At 41.7% G+C, this 22,527-nt stretch overlaps 1 protein-coding gene across 1 annotated transcript; it reads right to left on the minus strand.

The window, feature by feature from the left end:
• Positions 1-2,546: 2,546 nt before the first annotated feature.
• LOC145797616 (uncharacterized) lies at positions 2,547-4,478 on the minus strand. Its single transcript, XM_082884997.1, has 3 exons — positions 4,245-4,478; positions 3,151-3,374; positions 2,547-2,961 (listed from the first exon to the last, which is right to left on the minus strand). Exons 1-3 carry the CDS (start codon positions 4,476-4,478, stop codon positions 2,547-2,549), a joined length of 873 nt encoding a protein of 290 aa, XP_082741123.1.
• Between the last annotated feature and the right edge of the window lie 18,049 nt (positions 4,479-22,527).

The following is a 22,527-nucleotide window of genomic DNA, read 5'->3' on the forward strand; positions in this document are numbered from 1 at the left end:
GGATATTTCATCTTTTCTTTGTATTTTTTCTTCCTTTGGTCGTATTTTGTTTTGTCTGAACAATGTTTAGCTTCATATTTGGCCAATGTGCCGCTTTTGTAATTGAACAAGTAATCTTCTTTGAATGCAAGTCTCCTTCTTTCTTCTAAGTGTTGAATGTTTGTAGGTTTTACTGCTTTCTTTCATGCCTTTCACGCTTCCATACTTAGAATATTTTTGCATTTCTTCAAAGTATAACTTAGCTGTATAATGACTCCGGGATACAATACCTCGGATATAAACCTTAAATGTTTTCCTCGTCTAACACTTAAAAATACCAAAATATTTTTACAAGTGTTATTCAATATTGCTCTTTTACTTTCACATGCTATCTTCATCAAGTCTTCTTCCTTCTACCCTTTCCAAGCCTGGCCACCTGATTGGCCATCTCGGCAATTATGTATCTCGGATACTTTTTCCAATATAACCTCGGCTAATTTCAACTTGTAAAACTTCAACAAGTCCCAAGCATTTCAAATTTTTATTCAGCACTCTCTAGCTCTCTGCCCCCTAATGTGAACCTAAGTTTCACTTATGTTCACATTAAGCACGTATAATCTTTTGCCAAAGTCAGATTCAAACAAAGACTAGCCGAGGTTCTCAACCTCAGTTTCTCTATTAATCAAACTGAAATGTACTTAGTTCCATTCAAAGTTTAATTCTACCGACATAGCAATTCTAATTTCAATTCAACTTAGTTCAACTCTATTATATGCAAGTATAATTCAACTCTGCCATATAATAAGTGTAAGTTATTCATCATGTTTCAATCCGAAACATCGTCAACTTAGTTCAACTCTATTATATGCAAGTATAATTCAACTCTTCCCTATAATAAGTCTAAGTTATTCGTCATATTTCAATCAGAAACATCGCCAAAGGACTGGTCAGTCGTATCACACAAATTTCAAATTCTTAAAAAATCAGGCTAAAAATTTTATTACTACCTCGGCTAAGAAAATTATGACATAAATTTCCAAAAACAAAAAAGTCTAACGATAGAAAAACTTTAAGTTGCAAGTGCTCCAAGGTCTTGGCAACTCTTTGCCTTCACTGTCCTCAAGCCGATATGCCCCATTGCTGGCGACCGAAATGATTCTATAAGGCCCTTCCCAATTTGGGCCTAGCTTTCCTTCCCTAGGATCCTTCTTGTTGCCGACTACTTTCCTTAGCACTAGGTCCCCAACTTTGAACTCTCTTGGGTTGACCTTTTTATTATAAGCCCTAGCAAGTTATTACTGGTATGCCCCCAGTCGAATTACTGCTCTCTCCCTTTTCTCCTCAAGCAGGTCTAGATCTCGAGTCAGGAATGCCTCATTAGTTCCATTCTCTACTCCTTGGGTTCTGATCCGTGGGATGCCGACTTCCAGTGAGATACCTACTTCTGTGCCATAAGCCATGGCAAATGGGGATTCCCTAGTTGATCTTCTCGACGTAGTCTGAAATGTCCAAAGTACATTGGGCAACTCTTCCACCCATTTTCCCTTTGCTGCTTCCAGTCTCTTCTTGATCCCATCCAAGATAGTCTTGTTGGATGCTTCTGCCTGACCATTACTCTGTGGGAAACTTGGAGTGGAGTAATAGTTCTTGATTTTGTACTTTGCACAGAAGCTTTTGATTAGCTTACTGTCAAATTGTGCACCATTGTCTACTATTATTGCGCTTGGGATCCCAAACCTGATGATGATGTTCTTCCAAACGAAGTTCTTCACATCAGTATCATGAATCTTCACAAGGGGTTCAACTTCTACCCACTTCGTGAAATAGTCAGTTGCTACCAGCAGGAACTTCCTTTGTCCAGTTGCTTGGGGTAGTTGTCCAACAAGATCTATGCCCCACTGGGCAAATGTCCAAGGGCTAGACACTGGGTTCAAATCTGCTGCTGGTTTATGTGTCAACGGTGTGAACTTTTGATACTTCTCGTACTTTCTGACATAGGCTTCAGCATCCTTCTGCATGTAGGGCCACAACTACCCCTGAGTAATGGCCCTATGAGCAAGTGACCTTTCCCCAACATGGCTTCCACATACTCCTTCATGTATTTTATATAAGAAGTCTTCAACTTGGGAGGGATCCACACATCTCAAAAGGGGACCAGTAAAAGACCTTCTGTAGAGATGTCCTTCTGCTGTTAGGCTAAACATAGCCGACTTCAGTCTGGTCTTGTATGCTTCTTTGCGATGATCCAACAGCTTTCCATCTTTAAGGAACATTACTATGGCGTCCATCCAACTTGGGCCCATCTCCACACACATTGCTTCGTACTCTGTGATCAGTGGTTTCACATTTGGGCCTAACAAATAATCAACCATTATTGTCCTTGCCTCCCTTGATTTCATTGCACTAGCCAGGTTAGCCAAGGCATCAGCATGGCTGTTGTCAGTTCGGCTAACTTGCTATAGTTGGTAGTCTTGAAACAAAGCTAACAGTCTGACAATCTCTTTGACATAGGCTATCATTCTTTCATCTCGGGCTGCATACTCGTCTGTTGCCTGGTTCACAATAAGCTAGGAGTCACAAAAGATTATCACCTCGTCGGCTTCCATTGCTACTGCCAACTTCAATCCTGCAATCAGTGCCTCGTATTCTACTTCATTGTTTGAGGCCTTAAACCCCAATTGAATAGATTGTTCTAACATCCGTCTATCTGGCGATACTAGTACTACTCCTGCTCCCGTTCCTTGACGGTTTGAACTCCCATCCACAAACAAGCAGAAGGAGTCGCCGATATAAATATTACAAGGCTTGAGTTTCTCTTCTTTATTCTGCTCTGCCGTGGGGTTTTTCATTCCCAACTGGGTCTCTTCTTGTTCCCCAAGACACCCTAAGCCGCGGCTCATCGGAGCCCGACGTGGGATGGCTCCAAGTGTGAACTCGGCCATGAAGTCGGCCAAAACTTGGCCTTTGATTGCCATTCTAGGTCTGAACTCTAAATCGTATTGGCCCAATACCATTGCCCATCTGGCCACCCTGCCTGTTAGATCTCCTTACTGTAGTAGGGACTTCAAGGGGTGCTCAGTCAATACCACAATCTTGTGGGCTTGAAAATAATGGTTCAACTTCTTGGAGGCCATCATTAAGGCTAATGTTAATTTCTCCAGGGGTAAATACCTTGTCTCTGCACCTGCTAGGGTTTTACTCACATAGTATACTGCCATTTGTTCTCCTTTCATTTCTCTAATTATTACTGCATTCACTGCATGTTCTGAATCCGCCAAGTACAAGAATAGCTCCTCTCCAGGTACTGGATTTGAGAGAACTGGAGCTATGCTCAGGTATCTTTTTAAGTCGGCCAAGGCGGTTTCGCATTCTTCTAACCACAAGAAATCTGTGGCCTTTTTCAATAGACTGAAAAATGGTTTACACTTATCTGAACTTCTACTTATAAATTTGTTCATGGTTGCGGCCCTTCCAGTCAACATCTGCACTTGTTTTGCCGACATTGGGCTTTTCAAATCTAGGATGGCCTTAATTTGATCCGGGCTTGCCTCAATGCCCCTTTTGGTAACCAAGTATCCCAAGAACTTACCAGACCCCACTCCAAATGCACATTTTGAAGCGTTGAGTCAGAGCCGATATGTTCTAAGGATGTCGAAAACTGCCTTCAAGTCGGCCAGATGATCCTCAGGTTCTTTGGTCTTCACAACCATGTCATCAATGTATACTTTCACTGTTTTGCCAATCAGGCGTCTGAACATCTTGGTCACTAACCTCTGGTACGTTGCTCCTGTATTTTTCAACCTGAAAGGCATCACTCTATAGCAATACAGCCCTTTTGGGGTGATAAATACAGTCTTCTCTTCATCAGGAGGGTACATTGCTATCTGATGGTACCCCCTGTAAGCGTCCAAGAAGCTCATCCTTCCATACCCTGAAGTGGCATCCACTAATTGATCGATCTTGGGGAACGGGAAATTGTCTTTGGGACAAGCCTTATTCAGGCTAATGAAGTCCACGCAGACCCTCCACTTCTCATTCTTCTTTTTCACAACAACTGTGTTTGACAAACAAGTGGGGTATTTTACCTCGCGAATGGCTCTGGCCTCCAACAACTTGTCCACTTCTTCTTCGACTGCCTCCACATGGACCAATGTCGGCCTCCTTGCTCGCTGAATGACAGGTTTGGCCGACCTATCTACATTTACTCTGTGACAAGTGACCTCGGGATCAATGCCAGGCATCTCGTATGGCGTCCAGGCAAACACCTCTATGTTTTCTTGCAAGAATGCTTCTAACTCCCTTTTCTCTTTCTCAGCCAAGCCTGAGCCGAGGAGGAAGAAGCGCTCTTCATCCCCTTGCTGGACCAGAATTTTCTTCAAGACTTTCTTGCTTTTGTCGGCCGGCTCTTTGCCGACGTCATCCAGGACTTCCATATCCTCGTCCTCAATCTCTACTGTTTCTACTTCTTGTATGTTGTAGGTGGATTTTATTGCTGCCATGGAGCAGTTCTTTGCCTGCACCTGATCCCCTTTGACCTCCTCAATTCCATGCTTTGTTGGGAACCGTAACAGCTGGTGCAGTGTTGAGGGAACAACCCTCATTGCATGCAACCATGGCCTCCCCAAGATAACATTGTAAGGAGAGGGGGTGTCAATTACTGTGAACTATGTGCTTACCTTCTTGGTGCCTACCTGCACCTCCAAACTTATTGCTCTTCAAGGCCATGTCAGCGTTTCATTGAAGCCGACCATTGGACGGTTAGACTGCTCCAGATCATCTCGGTGAAGGCCGCACTTGTAACTCGCTCAAAATTAAGAGGATAAACCAACCCAAGAGATTCATAAACATAATAGAAAATGTTATACTTTCATTCATCAGAGTTCATATTACAAGAGATATTACATGTATTATACCTTCATAAATGTTCATTCTGAAACTACAACATGTAACACTAATTGATTACAACAAAATAAATGCCTTACGGGCTTACATCTTTCCAAGATATCACTTGGTTACAACAAAAGAGTCCTAAGCTCTATACATGTAAAGTCCTTGGCTTGAATTAACATTTAAGCATAAATGTACAAAAACAGAGCCTTCAGCCCCTAGTCCTAACAAGCTATGTCCTTGGAGGTGGCATATCACCAGTACCTGAAAATGGTTTCCCAAGTAGGGTGAGCCAAAGCCTAGTAGGGATAAACGAATACAACATATGAGATTTAACTAAGATTTAAATGTCAGATAAAAGTCCAATACTCAAGGCCACTTTATATTGTCCCCATTACCATTCAATATTGATAACCACATCTTAATCCATTTCTATTCATTCATTTCAAATCAGTGCATAAGTATAGTTTCTTATCATCTAAACAATCCCAAATGAGACTACAACTTATTCATTCACAATTCAATAACATTCATTATTCAAACATTTCAAACTTCTTGCCATTTTACGGATTCTCGTCCGAGGGAATCGGCACCCAAATATACATATATAAGATTTCGGGACTTTCACCCTAGACACTCCGGCCAACTTAATTTGAAATTGAGTCCATCCGCTATCTCCTCTCAAACTTGGATACATATACAATGTATTTAAAGACGTTGTCATATACAATGACTATCCAAATCACATATTCAATAGTTTAATCAAACCGTCATATTCAATGACATAATTCAAATGATTGGTTTCAATTTACCTAATCCTCATGCAGTTTCTACAACAATCATAGCTATCTTCCACCGATAGCCCAAAATAGATATTTCTAAACAGATATACAATCCATGAAACAGATAATTTATCAAATTTTCATAGGTGAATGATTTATCAAATCCAATAACACCATTCATTCATACACTTCCCCAATTTCATATTTTCCATATTAATTTCATTATTTATACAAAATAATTATTCAACACAAATTGGGGCAATTTTCCCCCTTTTCCAACTATTAACCCCAAGGCCAAATTTTACCACTTTATCATTGGAGAACTACATACACAAGGTCCCATAGTAGTTTTAGAATCCTAGATAGAGAACCCCTCTTTAAATTTTGAGATTTAAATCCTAACTTTACCCAAATCTCATCAAATTCCACCATAGACACAAAATGACAAATACCTAGGTTAAAAACCATAACAAGGTGCAGAATATTCATACCTTAAATGCAGAAGCTCAAAGGAGATGAAGAATAACCTCAAAGGTGTCCAAACTCGATTTTGTTCGAATCAATAGGAAGCCCACAAGATGCTCTAACTCTTTATCAAAGGGAGTAGGGTGGAGAAACCCTTAGATCATGGAGTATTTGTAGAGATAGATAGATAGATAGAGAGAGAGAGAGAGAGAGAGAGAGAGAGAGAGAGAGAGAGAGAGAGTGTTTTAAAGAGAGAGAGAGAGCCAGATTAGGGTTTTGGGGCAAAAAGATGTAAACTTTTTGTGTAAGAATAAGCTGTTGTGAACTGATATACACAAACTTCACTTGAGCGAAGGAATTGTCGCTCGAGCGACCAGACACAACAAGTGACCTCGCTCGAGTGCAAGAAGCGTTGCTCGAGCACAAAATGCAAAACTTCATAAGTTTTACAGACGCACACACTCGCTCGAGCGCAAGAAGCCTCGCTCGAGCGAAGCACTTCACCTTCCTAGAAATTCTGCGTCTAGAAAAGAAACCCGAGGACTCTCAATTCTCGCTCAAGTGCAAGAAACCTTGCTCGAGTGAAGGAGCAAATTTCACAAGGCTCGCTCGAGCGCAAGAAGCCTTGCTCGAGCGAAGAAGCCAAAATTTGGGCAACAACAATCTAGACCAACTAACAACCAACCTATCCCAAACACACCCAACATATTCCAAAGCTCAAATTCAAAGAGTTAAAGGAGGAAAATGAGACATGGACAACAACATACAACCACGGAACCTAAGTCCGGAATATAACAAAGGTCAGGTCAAAATCGGAATGCTATAACCTTCTCCTTTTAAAGGATTTCGTCCCCGAAATTTTAAATCATGTTTCAAAACCATACTTAGCAAATTTCCAAAATGGTCACAATTCAATTTTCATTACCATGACCCACCTACCGGTCATTCCATCCCTTCACAAGAGAAAAATTCTACAATATATAACTCAACATGTTTTATCAATATGCATCTTCCGAAATTCAACCACTTTCAAAACGTACATCTCATATTTCCAAAACATATTCAATGTTTATGATAAGTTTGCATTTTCAAAATCTAAACAACATATACAATGTTCAAATCAACTTGCGTTCCCGAGACATATTCAACATATACAATGCTTTCATAGTTTATAAACAAAACTAAAACCTCATCATATACTCAAACATCAACAAATAAGTCAGAATATTTCTCTCAGACTTCCAATTCACGTTCCCAAGTTGCTTTCTCAACCCCGTGATGTTTCCACAATACTTTGACCAAGGGAATTGTCTTGTCTCGTAAGACTTGGTCCCGCCTATCCAAGACTCTCACCGGTCTCTCCTCATATGAGGCATCCTCGTCTACCTCTAAGTCGGTCCAATCCAACACATGCGATGAATCCGGCTTATACTTCCGAAGCATACTAATATGAAACACGTCTGTAGACCACTCGAACTCGCTCCGCGCGCCCCCCTTTCGGAGAGGGCGTGAATTAGGTTCTAGCTACTACAGTTCGGACTCCTGTCATGGTTCTGAATCTAATCTCACAAGGTGCAATGTAAGATTGATAAATCACCAAAGAGTCCAAATCCGACAAATCGTTTTGGAAAATCGATTTTAATCAAAAAGTGCCAAAGATGGATTGTTTTGCCAGATTATAGAGTCGCCACCTAAATATTTTATTTTTAGAAAATATAGGAAACCCTGACTCGTGCCAAAGGCCATGTGTCCGTCATCACCAAAGTTGCCTCGGCTCTGGAACTTGGGTACGAGAGGGGAAAGTCCTGAAATGAGCTCCCCCGCTCGCCCGATCAAAGATCAGCCTCTACTAACATGATATGTTGTTTTGAAAACACATGTGTTCTTATTCCGATTTATTAATCTAGAATTTACTATGTGATGCGCATAGCATACAAGTATAGACTAAATCACTCAATTTGGAACAAAACATCTCATGTTTGTTTTTTTCGAAAATGGTTTGAAGTTGCTACCCTAAAGTAGGCTAAAATGCAGATTTGTCACCCTCAGGTGGGCTTAAAAACATGAATTGCCATAAACAAGTGGGCTTAAAACTCACATTTTGATGAATTGTTCCAATTCAAGCAATGAAACCTTTATCCACAGGCATTCATGCAGTTATAGCAGTTAAGCAAATAGCCTCATAGCAAGCATGCTAACATGGCAATCACTCACACTCATGCAAGGATGCTAAAGCGTAAACACTTACAGTGTACTCCGAACCAAAACAGAAAACTAGTTAGAAATCATGCATGATCCTAACTATACAAGATGCCTAATGCAACACATGCAAAAATGTAACTAAATAGGTTCGGCTACCTAAGATAGGATATGAATGCCACAATTGATACATGTATTCAAATAGGTATTGAAATACAATGCAATTTGAATGATGCGTCGAGCCTGGTGTATACAAGACAAATGAATGATGCACGCATGCAAGGCATAAGGTATGCAAATTTTAAAAAAATGCCCTAAACTAACCATCGAAAGCGGTAAGTAAAATGGAGAAAGAAGTGAGGTTGGAAGATATGCACACAAGCACGCACGCACCCTTATTACAACATTTGGCCTCTTGACGGAGGGTCCGAATAATATGAAAGCTAACTAGCTACACTAATCAAGCTAACTATTACAAATCAACTAATTAACTAACTTAGCTAATTAATTATTATAAACCGAATTGAATCAACTAACTATTCTAAGTTAATTAAGTACAAACCAAATTAATTAATTAAACACTTAACTAATTAATTACAAAATAACTAAGCTAATGAACTAGTTTAGCTAAGCAATTTAAACAAATGGCCTCGGGAAGCGAGGGGGATATGCATGCTCGGTTCGCTTCGCTCGGAAATCCCCTACCGTGCCTCATGATGCCTCTATTTGCACTCTTTTGGTCTTCTGAAAATTGTGCCAACTTCCAGATTGCTTTTAACCTATCTCAGGAACATGCTGAGGAATGATCGGCCAGAAATGGTTGCCATCGGCCAGAGTTGATGGCCATCGGCCACTTCTGATAGCCGATCGGCAGCCTTGGTAGTCGGTCGGCAGCTTTGATGGCTGGTCAGCCACTGCTTCCTGTAATTTCTCCTTTTGCTACAACAGAGCACAAACAGAGGCATGGCAGTGTATTTGCAAGGGAATGTGTGTGCAACCACACTCTTTATCACGTCTCAAGCTCAAAGGAGTGTACTGCTCGGCTCTCAAGCCACCAATCACGCATCTTGATGCATGATGGCCAAAGAGTCAAGCTTGCACAATGTTGATGAATGCACAAATAACACATAGGACTTGAGAGGCCTCCACCCTATCATGCATAATCAAGGGGGACGGCGACAAAGAAATAAGGCGCGTTTCATCACTTCAAGTATGAAACGCCCCTCATTTCTCGTGTTTGGATTAACATCCGATCCAAACACATTGTAATGCAACACACATGCAAACAACATGCTAATCTTGGCATGAAATGCAAGACTCTAACATGCAAACACTCATGCACAACATACTAGAACACTTAGGCATTAAACACTAGTGAAGGATACAACACTAGGACCATGCAACACAATGCTCAATGGACTAAACGAACACCAAATAAACCTCATGCATGCCAAAACAGTGGCCAAAATGATATGAAATGATAGCATGAATGGCAAGAGAATGATGCTTATGCATTGGCTCACAAACAAGGCATAAAGGTGCAACTCTCAAGAGCACCTAAAGAGTGAAAAACATGGAAGTGTGGCAACACTATATGCTCTGAAATAACATGCCAAATGATGCCAAAACATGCAAATATCTCAAGCCAAGCATGCAAGATACCTCAAAACTCAAAGCTATTCAAGGCTATTGCACTACAAGCATGCATAACAAGCATCATATGACCAATAAGTCTCAAAATAGAGCTAAAGCATGTTAAAACATGAGTAAAAACTTGTTGAAGTGGAGCCAAAACATGCTAGAATAATGGGCCAAAACACCAAGTATACTAGGCTAGTGAGCAAGGTTTACACTACAAGTGTAAGAAGCATGCAAGAGGTGGCTCTACCAACCAAAATGAGAGTTATGACATGGAAAATAATGGCTAAAAACATGCTTGAACTAAGCAAATTCAAGGCACAAAGACATGCTACTTTGCAAGGCTACAAGTAGGATTACACTACAAGTGCAATAAGCATGCAAGAGGTGACCATGACAACCAAAAATAGAGTTAAGGCAGGTCTGAAAAGTCACAAAAATGAGCCTAAACAAAGCCACAAAGAAGTAGAAACACATGCTCTTTTGATGGGCCATCAACACAAGCAAACAAGAGAAGAAGAGGGGGGACAACCTCCACCCATTTGGGACCTCAAAACCACATTTCTACCACTGAAATTTCTCTGAGTTTCAGTGGTAAGAAAGCCAAAAAGAGGTGGTCCCAGTAGCTTTAAAAGATAGCAAGAAGTTAAGCAAATAAGGCACAAGAGAGTGAGAGACACCCCTAACTCAAACAAGGCCTCAAACAACCTTTTGAAACACTTTAAAACAAAGGTTTTTGCAGTTGAAGGTTAAGCCAAAAGAAGCATGCAAAAGTGGCTAAGTATGCAATCAAAACAAAGCTTTAAAAGGGGGAATAGAACTCACCCTTGAAGAACAACAAGAACAGCCACTTCTGAGGCAAAACCAAGCCAAAATCACTCAAATGCAACCTCCAAGAACCTCAGCCCAAGAGTGAAGGTGTTTCACTAGGTGTTTAGTACAAAAGTGTGAACAAAACTCACTTTAAGGCACAAAATAGCACAAATATAAAGAGAGAGGGAGAAATCAAGAGAGAGAGAAAGAGATATGTTTAGCCCTAATCCAAATTTCTGAACCTTTAGAAGGGGAGAGGAGCCTCCCCTTATATAGAATCACAAGCCTCAAGCTTGTTACAATCCCTCCATACACGTGTATGGAGGATGCTTTCTGTGCCCAACAGCTAGCACAGCTGGCACCAAAATATCTGCAAAAGCAAAGAAAAGGGCCTCGGCCAAAAAATATGGCCGACCGGCCATTAAAGGGGCCGACCGGCCATCAGTGAGGCCGACCGGCCACCACTGATGGCCGATGGAAAGAGGGCATGGCCGATGGGCATGGGGCCTGGCCGATGGGTTGTGGAGCTGGCCAGCAGGCCACCCTTTTCCCTCAGAAACAAAGCCACAAGCTCTTGGTCCACAACCAAGCACAAAACAGACAAGTTGAGAGGCTCCAAGGCAAGGCGTACAGCCGAGACCTTCAAGAACTCAAAACGAACACGAGCATGGATGATCATCGAGTGTTCAAACGATGACGTCCAAGTCTTGAGGACGGTAAAAAATGGGGTGTCTATAACGTCATGCACTCCGGAAAGTTGTGGCGGCAATGCCAAACGATATGCAACCTCCCCAATCCGCTCAAGGATCTCAAAAGGGCCAATAAACTGAGGGGATAACTTCCCACTCTTCCCAAATCTCATCAAACCCCATCTAGGTGATATTTTCAAAAAGACATGATCACCCACCTTGAATGAAAAAAATCTCCTCCTACGGTCAGCATAACTCTTTTGGTGACTCTGGGCGGTAACCAACCTCTTACGGGTAAGTGCCACTTTCTCCATCATTTCCCGAACCAACTCTAGACCCAACAAAGGTGCATCACCCACCTCGGCCCAACACACTAGAGATCTACACGGTCAGCCATACAAGGCCTCAAACAGTGCCATGCCAATACTCGATTGGAAATTGTTATTGTAGGCAAACTCCACTATGGGTAGGTGTCTCTCCTACGACCCCTTAAAGTCAAGGGCACAACATCGAATTATATCCTCAAGGATCTGAATAGTACGCTCAGATTGCCCGTCAGTCTGAGGACGGTAAGCCGTACTAAAAGTCAGTCTAGTGCCCAAGGCACTCTGCAAACTCTGCCACAACCGAGCAGTGAAACACGGAGTTCTATCCGACGCAATCGTCATAGGGACCTTGTGCAACCTCACTATGTCCCAAATATACAGGTCAGCAAGGTAATTTACCGAATCTCTTACGCGCATAGGAATAAAATGCGCTGAATTGGTCAACTGGTCAACTACCACCCAAATGGCATCACTACCCCATTGAGTCCTCGGAAGGTTCACAACAAAATCCATCATGACATGCTCCCACTTCCACTCAGCTATAGGCAAGGGTTGCAACAAACCCACTGGCCTCTGATGTTCGGCCTTCACTTGCTGACAAGTAAGGAACTTCGATACAAATACGGCCACATCCTTCTTCATACCCCTCCACTAAAACTAGCGACTCAGATCATGATACATATTTGTGCCTCACGAATGCACCGCAAGGCGTGAATGATGAAACTCTCGGACTACTTCCTCTCAGCAAGACTCCAGTACAAACAAGCAGTCACGGTATCTCACACACAAGTCGGGATACACAGTCAAACCCTTCTCTACCTTCCCACTGGAGATCTTCTCCCGGAGGGATTCTACCTCAAAGTCACCCTTCTGTGCTTCTAACACTCGGTTCCCAAGTGTAGGTTGTACAACTACAGAAAATAAGGCTGCAGACTCAACAGACTTGCCTAGATGCAAATCAAATTCACCAAAGGCACCCAACATCTACCATTCCCAGATAGTAATACAAGCTACACTACTGATGGATTTCCTAGTTAGTGCATCGACCACAACATTGGCCTTCCCCAGATGGTAATGTAACTCGAAGTCATAATCCTCTATGAACTCCATCCACTTTCTTTGTCTCAAATTCAAGTCCTTCTGTATAAACAAATACTTCAGACTCTTATGATCAGAAAACACCTCAAATCTCTCACTATACAAATAGTGCCTCCACATCTTCAAGGAAAAAATCATTGCTGCTAACTCTAAGTCATGAGTAGTGTCGTTCCTCTCGTGTGTTTTCAGTTACCGTGAGCCATAGGCTACTACTTTCCCTTCTTGCATCAATACACAACCTAAACATTCTCGTGGCGCATAACAATACACTGAATAACCCAATCCCCTCTCCAGAATAATCAAGACTGGAGCAGTGGTAAATCTAACCTTAAGCTCTTGAAACGACTTTTCGCAAGTCTCACTCCACACAAATTTAACCCCTTTCCTCGTCAATCTAGTTAAAGGCGAAGCTAATCTACAGAAATCCTTCACAAACTGACTGCAATACCCGGCCAACCCCAAGAAACTGCGAATCTCGAAAGTATTCTTAGGTTGTGCCCAAACCTGCACTGCCTCAATTTTGAATGAATCTACAGTCACCCTTCCTTGGATACTACATGGCCTAAGAACTAAACCTCTTTTAGCCAAAATTCACACTTCTCGAACTTAGCATACAGTTTATGGGCTCTACGCAACTCAAGCACCACTCGCAAGTGTTCCTTGTGCTCCTTCTCAGAAGGTAAGTAAATCAGAATATCATCCGCAAAGATGACCACAAAACGGTCTAAAAATTCTCAGAAGATTCGGTTCATCAAGTCCATAAACACAGCTGGGGCATTAGTTAGCCCAAAAGGCATCACAAGAAACTCATAATGGCCATACCGTGTGCGGAATGCCGTTTTCAAGCTATCCTCCTCCCTTACCCTCAACTGATGATAGCCCGATCTAAGGTCTATCTTGGAGAAACAACGAGACCCTTTCAACTAATCAAACAGGTCGTCTATACATGGCGTTGGATACTTGTTCTTAATCGTAACCCGGTTCAACTTTCGATAGTCAATACAAAGTCGCAAGGCTCTATCTTTCTTTGTAGCAAAGAGGGTCGGTGCTCCCCAAGGCGAAGTACTAGGGCGAATAAGGCCCTCATCTAATAGTTTTTGGAGCTGAATCTTCAACTTACTCAACTTAGCTGGCGCAAACCGATACGGTGCAATAGAAATTGTTGCCGTGCTAGGCACTAAATCAATAGAGAACTCGATCTCTCGATGGGGTGGTAAACTAATAAGATCCTCAAGAAAGACATCCGAATACTAACAAACCACTCTTGGCAACTCAACTCGAGCCTCATCACACTCACTACTCAAAAAGTTAGCAAGAAGACAACTGAGTTCACTCCATCCCCACGGATCATATACCGGTGATAGGATTCTATCCACCCGGTCCCCCAAGAAATAAAAGCAATCACCGTTCAAGGTGCATACAATAACTCTTTGACGGTAGCAATCTATAATAGCCCGGTATGACGATAACCAATCCATACCTAAAATAACATCAAAGCTAGTCATATCAAGTACAACAAATGCAAAAGGTAATCAATGGCTTGCAACCTCGATGTCATAACCCCGACATCCACATTTCAGAATAACCTCACTACCAATAGGTGACTCTACACAAATAGGAGATGCTAGTTGTGCCAACTCCAACTCCAAAACAGATGCAAATATAGACGAAATAAATGAATGGGATGCACCCATGTCAATCAACACATTAGCAATAGAGTTGCAAAACAAAAAGGTACCTCTCACAACAGATGGAGCCAGTACAAGATCTGGCGCAGTAACAGCATACACGCACCCCGTAGGTCTCTGATCTACCTACTCACCCCTCGAAGCATAAGACTGCTGCACTACTGAGCCAAAGAGGCTCCCTGATTGGCCCTCGAGGCCTATACTGACTACGCTGGCTGGTGACTCTGTGTCTGCCTCGAACTAGACGCACCAGGTGTGCTACCTAACTGTGGGCAAAACCTCTTCAAGTGCCTCGCCTGCCCACACTAATAACAAGTGAGCGGCTGGCCTCTGCCCTGACTCTGGGCCTGAGAACAAGTCGAAGGTGAAGCTGCTTGCTGCCCTCCTCCCCTCTGCGGGCAAGCTGGAGACTTGTGGCCTAAATGACCACATTTGAAATAGGTGATGTCTCCCTGACCACCTCTCCCACACTACAACAAAAAAGGCCTTTGGTGACAGACTAATTTTGTCTCCAATCATCAAAATTTCGTCACTAAAGTGATCTGTGACGAAAAAAATTTGTCACCACGTTTGTGGCCTATACGTCGTCATAAAAAGTACCTGGTGACGAAAAACAGTTTCGTCACCTATTTTTCATTTTTGGCGACGAAATGTTTCGTCTCCAAATGTTGAATTTTTCGTCCTCTAAAACACCAATTTCGTCACCAAAACTAAATAATATTTTATTTTAATTATTTTTTGCGACGAAATATTTCGTCACCAAATATATTTTAGTGACGAAAGTTTTCCTCACCAATGATATGGATTAAGGTGACAAAAAAATTCGTCACTAAAATGAGCAAAAAAGAAAATTATTCAATGACAAAAAACATTTTGTCACCAAATATTTCAATTTAGCGATGAAATATTCAGCAAATGTGACGAAATTATTTGTTTCGTACTATATCATTAGTGACAAAATTATTCGTCATGTTTTTTGAAAACTAATAGCGATATTTTTTATTTCGTCACTAATAAAAATTAAAAATTTTGAAAATAGGGGTACTATTTTCTTCCGAAATTTTTTCTTTTCAGTAACAATTCCTTGCGCATTTCAATAACTTGTTCAATCTATTACAAATCAATACAAAAATCTGTTCATTTTCATAAACATCACAATCAAATTTTAGCACTATCCACAAAAATAATATATGAACTGCATGCGGATTATAAACATATCTCCTAATATCCACAAAAAACGTCTACTAATATCCACAAAAATAAAATATCAACCGTATGCAGATTACCAAACACATCTCCTAATATCCAACAAAAAACAAGTCTACTAATATCAACAAAAATAAAATATCAATGGCGGATTACCAAACATGCCCTGTAATACCAACAAAAATATAAAATTTACAACACAACCAAAATACATGTAAGGTAATATGAACAAAAACACAAAATGAGCTACAATCTGCCCTCCAAATTACCAAACACGTCCATATCAAATCTCGCATTTGCAAAAATATGAAACACAAAAAGAAAGAAAAATGCCAGTTACACAATTATTATCTTATCCATAACATATACAATTTAACATGCATTTTTGGACTTAGTTTTCAAACCGGGAGTCCCGTGCTAGTTTCGTAAGTTTTCACAACTCACATTGGTCCATCCCGAGGTGTTTGAGGTGCTTCCCGGACCGTCTTGTGGCTGTTGCACGATTTTGGCCCCCGAAGGCCTATTTTCAAGCTTAAGTGTGAAAAAGTGCATTTTTGGACTTAGTTTTCAAACCGGGAGTCCCGTGCTAGTTCTGTAAGTTTCCACAACTCACATTGGTCCATCCCGAGGTGTTTGAGGTGTTTCCTGGGCCGTCTCGTGGCTGTTGCACGATTTTGGCCCCCGAAGGCCTATTTTCAAGCTTAAGTGTAAAAAAGTGCATTTTTGGACTTAGTTTTCAAACCGGGAGTCCCGTGTTAGTTTCGTTAGTTTCCACAACTCACATTGGTCCCTCCCGAGGTTTTTGAGGTGTTCCCTAGACCATCTCGTCGCTGTTGCACGATTTTGGCCTCCGGTGGCCTATTTTGAAGCTTAAGTGTGAATAAGTGCAATTTTGGCCTTAGTTTTCAAATCGGGAATCCTGTGCTAGTTTCGTAAGTTTCCACAACTCACATTGGTCCATTCCAAGGTGTTTGAGGTGTTCCCCGAGCCGTCTCATGGCTGTTGCACGATTTTGGCTCCCGAAGGCCTATTTTCAAGCTTAATTGTGGAAAACTGCATTTTTGGACTTAGTTTTCAAACCGGGAGTCCCGTGCTAGTTCCGTAAGTTTGCACAACTCATATTGGTCCGTCCCGAGGTGTTTGAGGTGTTTTCGGAGCCATCTCATGGCTTTTGCATGATTTGGCCCCCGAAGGCCTATTTTCAAGCTTAAGTGTGAAAAAGTGCATTTTTGGACTTAGTTTTCAAACCGGGAGTCCCGTGCTAGTTCCGTAAGTTTCCACAACTCACATTGGTCCGTCCCGAGGTGTTTGAGGTGTTTTCCGGGCCGTCTCGTGGCTATTGCATGATTTTGGCCCCTGAAGGCCTATTTTCAAGCTTAAGTGTGGAAAAGTGCATTTTTGGACTTAGTTTTCAAACCGGAAGTCCCGTGCTAGTTCCGTAAGTTTCCACAACTCACATTGGTCCGTCTCGAGGTGTTTGAGGTGTTTCCCGGGCCGTCTCGTGGCTGTTGCACGATTTTGGCCTCAGATGGCCTATTTTTGAAGTTTAAGTATGAAAAAGTGCATTTTTGGACTTAGTTTTCAAACCGGGAGTCCCGTGCTAGTTCCGTAAGTTTTCATAACTCATATTGGTCCCTTTTGAGGTGTTTGAGGTGTTACCCGGGCCGCCTCGTGGCTGTTACACGATTTTGGCCTCCGATGGCCTATTTTTCAAGCTTAATTGTCGCTAAAAGTGCATTTTTGGACTTAGTTTTCGAACCGGGAGTCCCGTGCTAGTTTCGTATGTTTCCATAACTCACATTTGTCCATCCCAAGGTGTTTGAGGTGTTTCCCGAGCCGTCTCATGGTTGTTGCACGATTTTGGCTTCTAATGGCCTATTTTTGAAGCTTAAGTGTGAACAAGTGCATTTTTGAACTTAGTTTTCAAACAGGGAGTCCCATGCTAGTTTTATAAGTTTCCACAACTCACATTAGTCCCTCCCGAGGTGCTTGAGGTGTTTCCCGGTGTCACGACCCAAACCCGCCCCTATAGGTTTAGCATCGTAACCGGTCAGTAATCCTTGGACTATCGAAGGCCTCTGAACAGATTAACAAGATTGAGGGGGCTAGCAGAAGCAAATACATAAATATAGTTGTCCAATGAGCTGTGCTGACTTATATGAAACGGAATATTAAAAAAAAACTTTATATACATAATCAAAAGTCATTCATACATTATACCCACACACATAATAGTATCTTAAGTCCAGCCAACAGAATTAAATCAAGTCATACATATACACAGAACCAACAGAACTTGAACACAGGACACTTTGGGAACCTCCACGTGAGGCACAATGGTTGGCTGACAACAGAACACAGATCCAGACAAAAGCCTTCAGGCTCGGGCTCCAGAATGCTCACCTATACATATATATACACACAATGAGCTAAAGCCCAATGAATAACAACAGAGTAAAGGATTTAATGAATGATGTCCATCATAGAGTTAGAAACCAAGTTCTTATCAAAAACAGATTCATATACATATTCAGATTTTGCATACAATCATACGTGGTACATCCCTTAGCGTTAACAAATCCGATGGCCCATGAAAGGACAGCCTTGAAGGCATTCTGATGACTCATGTGCACAGAAACGTTTCTGATGACCCATAAAGGGACCTGATGACCCATAAAGGGATGCATATCATATGATGCTAAGGATGCCACGAATAACTTTCAGAATCTTGGACAACCATTCATTCATTTCAAACATAGCATAACATTTCAGAGAACTAATTGCTTCGTATCATAATATTCAGAAAATACTTAACATTGAACATAACTTTACAAAGTTATTACTCACAGATGATTGGTAGCCCTAACTAGATGGTGAGGCGGCCCTTCACTTGTTCTGAGGCCCGTGACCTACATGAACACACATACGAACACACACTTGAAACACACGTTCGAATTGTACATAACTTATGCCGTTTGCCCTTATGTGTTTCTAACCTTTAATCCTCATTATGGAGTCTTAAACATGGCTTAGAAATGCCTAGGATGGAATGAGGATGCAAGAATGCGTTGGAAAACATTTCTCAAGATTTGCTGAAAATAAGGTCCACGCTCGAGCATGGCTTTCCTTGCTCGAGCAGATATGCAAAATGAAGCTTCGCTCGAGCGTGAACTTCCTCGCTCGAGCGTACTGTAAACTCATGAAAAAGTGTTGGATGCATGATTTTCACGCTCGATGGGCACTCGACCAACGCTTGAGCGTGAGACTCAGACCCTCGCTCGAGCGTGAATTCCCTCGCTCGAGCGGACTGCAAAACACAAGAACTTCTGGGTGTATGCATTTCACGCTCGAGCGTAAACATCGTTGCTCGAGCGGAGTGCACGTACTCAGATTTCACGCTCGAGCGTAGAGTCCTACGCTCGAGCGTGGATTAAATTTTCTGGAAATTCCAGATTTGATCACCAAGCTCAAATCTCGAATGCAACCTTCCAAAACACATCTCTTGGGCCCCAAAACTTGAGATAACATAGTAAACTTGTAGAACATGATGAATTAAGCATTATTTCATAAAATCATGGCCCAAGAGTTTGTTAAAAACTCACAATTTCAACTTAAAACATGATGAATGTTCATGAACACAACATGCATGAATTTTGCTTGTATCAAACTTCTCAAAACATGATCAAACACCACAAAAGTACTTGAAACTTGATGATTTCCCTAAATGAAGATGAATTTCAAACATGCAAGAGAGAATTCTTGGAGTTCATGCTCAATTTGTAAGAAAATGTGCATGCATGCATGAATTGCAACTCAAATCTTTATTCTAAGCTCAAAATACACATCAAACTCATAATCTTGAAGAAATTTCATGTTAAATGACTTAGTTACACAATCTAGAGGTTGTAATCTCACCTAGAGTCTTGAATTACTCTTGTTCTAGCACAATCTTTGATCAATTCAAGCTATAGTCTTCAATTCTTCTTCAATCTCTTCCTTACTCTATCTAGAATTGTGCTCCCTCTCTCTCTAAAATGTTTCACCAGATTTTAGCACTAAGGGAAATGAAGAAGATGAGCCCAAAATGAGCTTATAGGGTCAAACATAAATTTATGGTGCTAAAATACCATAATTAGAATATTAGGCTAACCAAACATGACTTAATTAATTAGACTGAATCGATTTTTAATAAAACATGCCATAAGGTTCTAAAAATTCCAAATAACATATTGACGTGATCAATTTCGGTTTCGGATGCCGATAAGGCTTTCAATTTACATATGAAAGCGGAATTCTAGACATATATTTCTACAAGTAACAGATAGTAAGCAAAATATCATGCAATTTACATATTAATCCCATAATTCATTTGATCCACTCAATTAGCATCTTTAATCACTGATTAGTAGCTAATTACAGGTCGGGGTTATAACACCCGGGCCGTTTCGTGGCTGTTGCACGATTTTGGCCCTCGAAGGCCTATTTTCAAGCTTAAGTGTGAAAAAGTGCATTTTTGGACTTAGTTTTCAAATCGGGAGTCTTGTGCTAGTTCCGTAAGTTTCCACAACTCACATTTGTCCATCCCGAGGTGTTTGAGGTGTTTCCTAGGCCGTCTCGCAGCTGTTGCACGATTTTGGCCCCCGAAGGCCTATTTTCAAGCTTAAGTGTGAAAAAGTGCATTTTTGGACTTAGTTTTCAAACCGGGAGTCCCGTGCTAGTTCCGTAAGTTTCCACAACTCACATTGGTCCGTCCCGAGGTGTTTGAGGTGTTTTCCGGGCCGTCTCGTGGCTGTTGCATGATTTTGGCCCCCCAAGATCAAGCTTAAGTGTGGAAAAGTACATTTTTGGACTTAGTTTTCAAACTGGGAGTCCCGTTCCAGTTCCATAAGTTTCCACAACTTACATTGGTCCATTCCGAGGTGTTTGAGGTGTTTTCTAGGCCATCTCGGGCTGTTGTACGATTTGGGCCTCCGATGGCCTATTTTTGAAGTTTAAGTGTGAAAAAGTGCATTTTTGGACTTAGTTTTCAAACCGGGAGTCCTGTGCTAGTTCTGTAAGTTTTCACAACTCACATTGGTCCCTCCCAAGGTGTTTGAGGTGTTTCCCAGGCCGTCTCATGGCTGTTGCACGATTTTGGCCCCCGAAGGCCTATTTTCAAGCTTAAGTGTGAAAAAGTGCATTTTTGGACTTAGTTTTCAAACCGGGAGTCCCGTGCTAGTTCCGTAAGTTTCCACAACTCACATTGGTCTCTCCAGAAGTGTTTGAGGTGTTTCCCAGGCCATCTCGTGGCTGTTGCACGATTTTGGCCTCCGATGGCCTATTTTTGAAGCTTAAGTGTGAAAAACTGTATTTTTAGACTTAGTTTTCGAACCGAGAGTCCCGTGCTACTTCCATGAGTTTCCACAACTTACATTGGTCCCTTCTGAGGTGTTTGAGGTGTTTCCCCGGCCGTCTCGTGGCTGTTGCATAAGTGTGAAAAAGTACATTTTTGGACTTAGTTTTCGAACCGGGAGTCCCATGCTAGTTTTATAAGTTTCCACAACTCACATTGGTCTGTCCCGAGGTGTTTGAGGTGTTTCCCGGGCCGTATAGTGGCTGTTACACGATTTTGGCCTCCAATGGCCTATTTTTCATGCTTAATTGTTGCTGAAAGTGTATTTTTGGACTTAATTTTCGAACTAGGAGTCCCGTGCTAGTTCCGTATGTTTCCACAACTCACATTTGTCCATCTCGAGGTGTTTGAGGTGTTTTCTGGTCCGTCTCATGGCTGTTGCACGATTTTGGCTTCCAATGGCCTATTTTTGAAGCTTAAGTGTGAACAAGTGCATTTTTGAACTTAGTTTTCAAACCGGGAGTTCCATGCTAGTTTCGTAAGTTTCCATAACTCACATTGGTCCCTCCCGAGGTGTTTGAGGTGTTTCCTGGGCCGTTTCGTGACTGTTGCACGATTTTGGCCCCCGAAGGCCTATTTTCAAGCTTAACTGTGAAAAAGTGCATTTTTGGACTTAGTTTTCAAACCGGGAGTCCCGTGCTAGTTCCGTAAGTTTCCACAACTCACACTGGTCCCTCATGAGGTGTTTGAGGTGTTTCTCCGGCTGTCTCATGGCTGTTACACGATTTTGGCCTCCGATGGCCTATTTTTCAAGCTTAATTGTCGCTGAAAGTGCATTTTGGGACTTAGTTTTCGAACCAAAAGTCCCGTGCTAGTTCTGTAAGTTTCCACAACTTACTTTGGTCCCTCCTGAGGTGTTTTAGGTGTTTTCTGGGCCTTCTCGTGACTGTTACATGATTTTGGCCCCCGATGGCCTATTTTCAAGCTTAAGTGTTAGAAATGTGTATTTTTAGACTTAGTTTTCAAATCAGGAGTCTCGTGCTAGTTCTGTAAGTTTCACAACTTACTTTGGTCCCTTTCGAGGTGTTTGAGGTGTTCCCCGAGTCTTGTCGTGACTGTTACACGATTTTGGCCCCCGATGGCCTATTTTCAAGCTTAAGTGTTAGAAAAGTGCATTTTTCAACTTAGTTTTCAAGTCAGGAGTCCCGTGCTAGTTCCATAAGTTTTCACAACTTACATTGGTCCCTCCCGAGGTTTTTGAGGTTTTCCCCAAGCCTTCTCGTGACTGTTACACAATTTTGGCCCCCGAATAAAAAAAATAAAATTCATCAAAGATAAAAGTTTCAACCAAAGAATCGTAAGTGATGTTCAAACCTACCAAGTATATGGTAGTTAATAGTGGGGAGCTAAAATTTTAAGTTGAAT

The sequence above is a fragment of the Camellia sinensis genome, chromosome 8 (genome assembly GCF_055761805.1).
Source record: "Camellia sinensis isolate YWXY chromosome 8, ASM5576180v1, whole genome shotgun sequence".
NCBI lineage: Eukaryota > Viridiplantae > Streptophyta > Magnoliopsida > Ericales > Theaceae > Camellia > Camellia sinensis.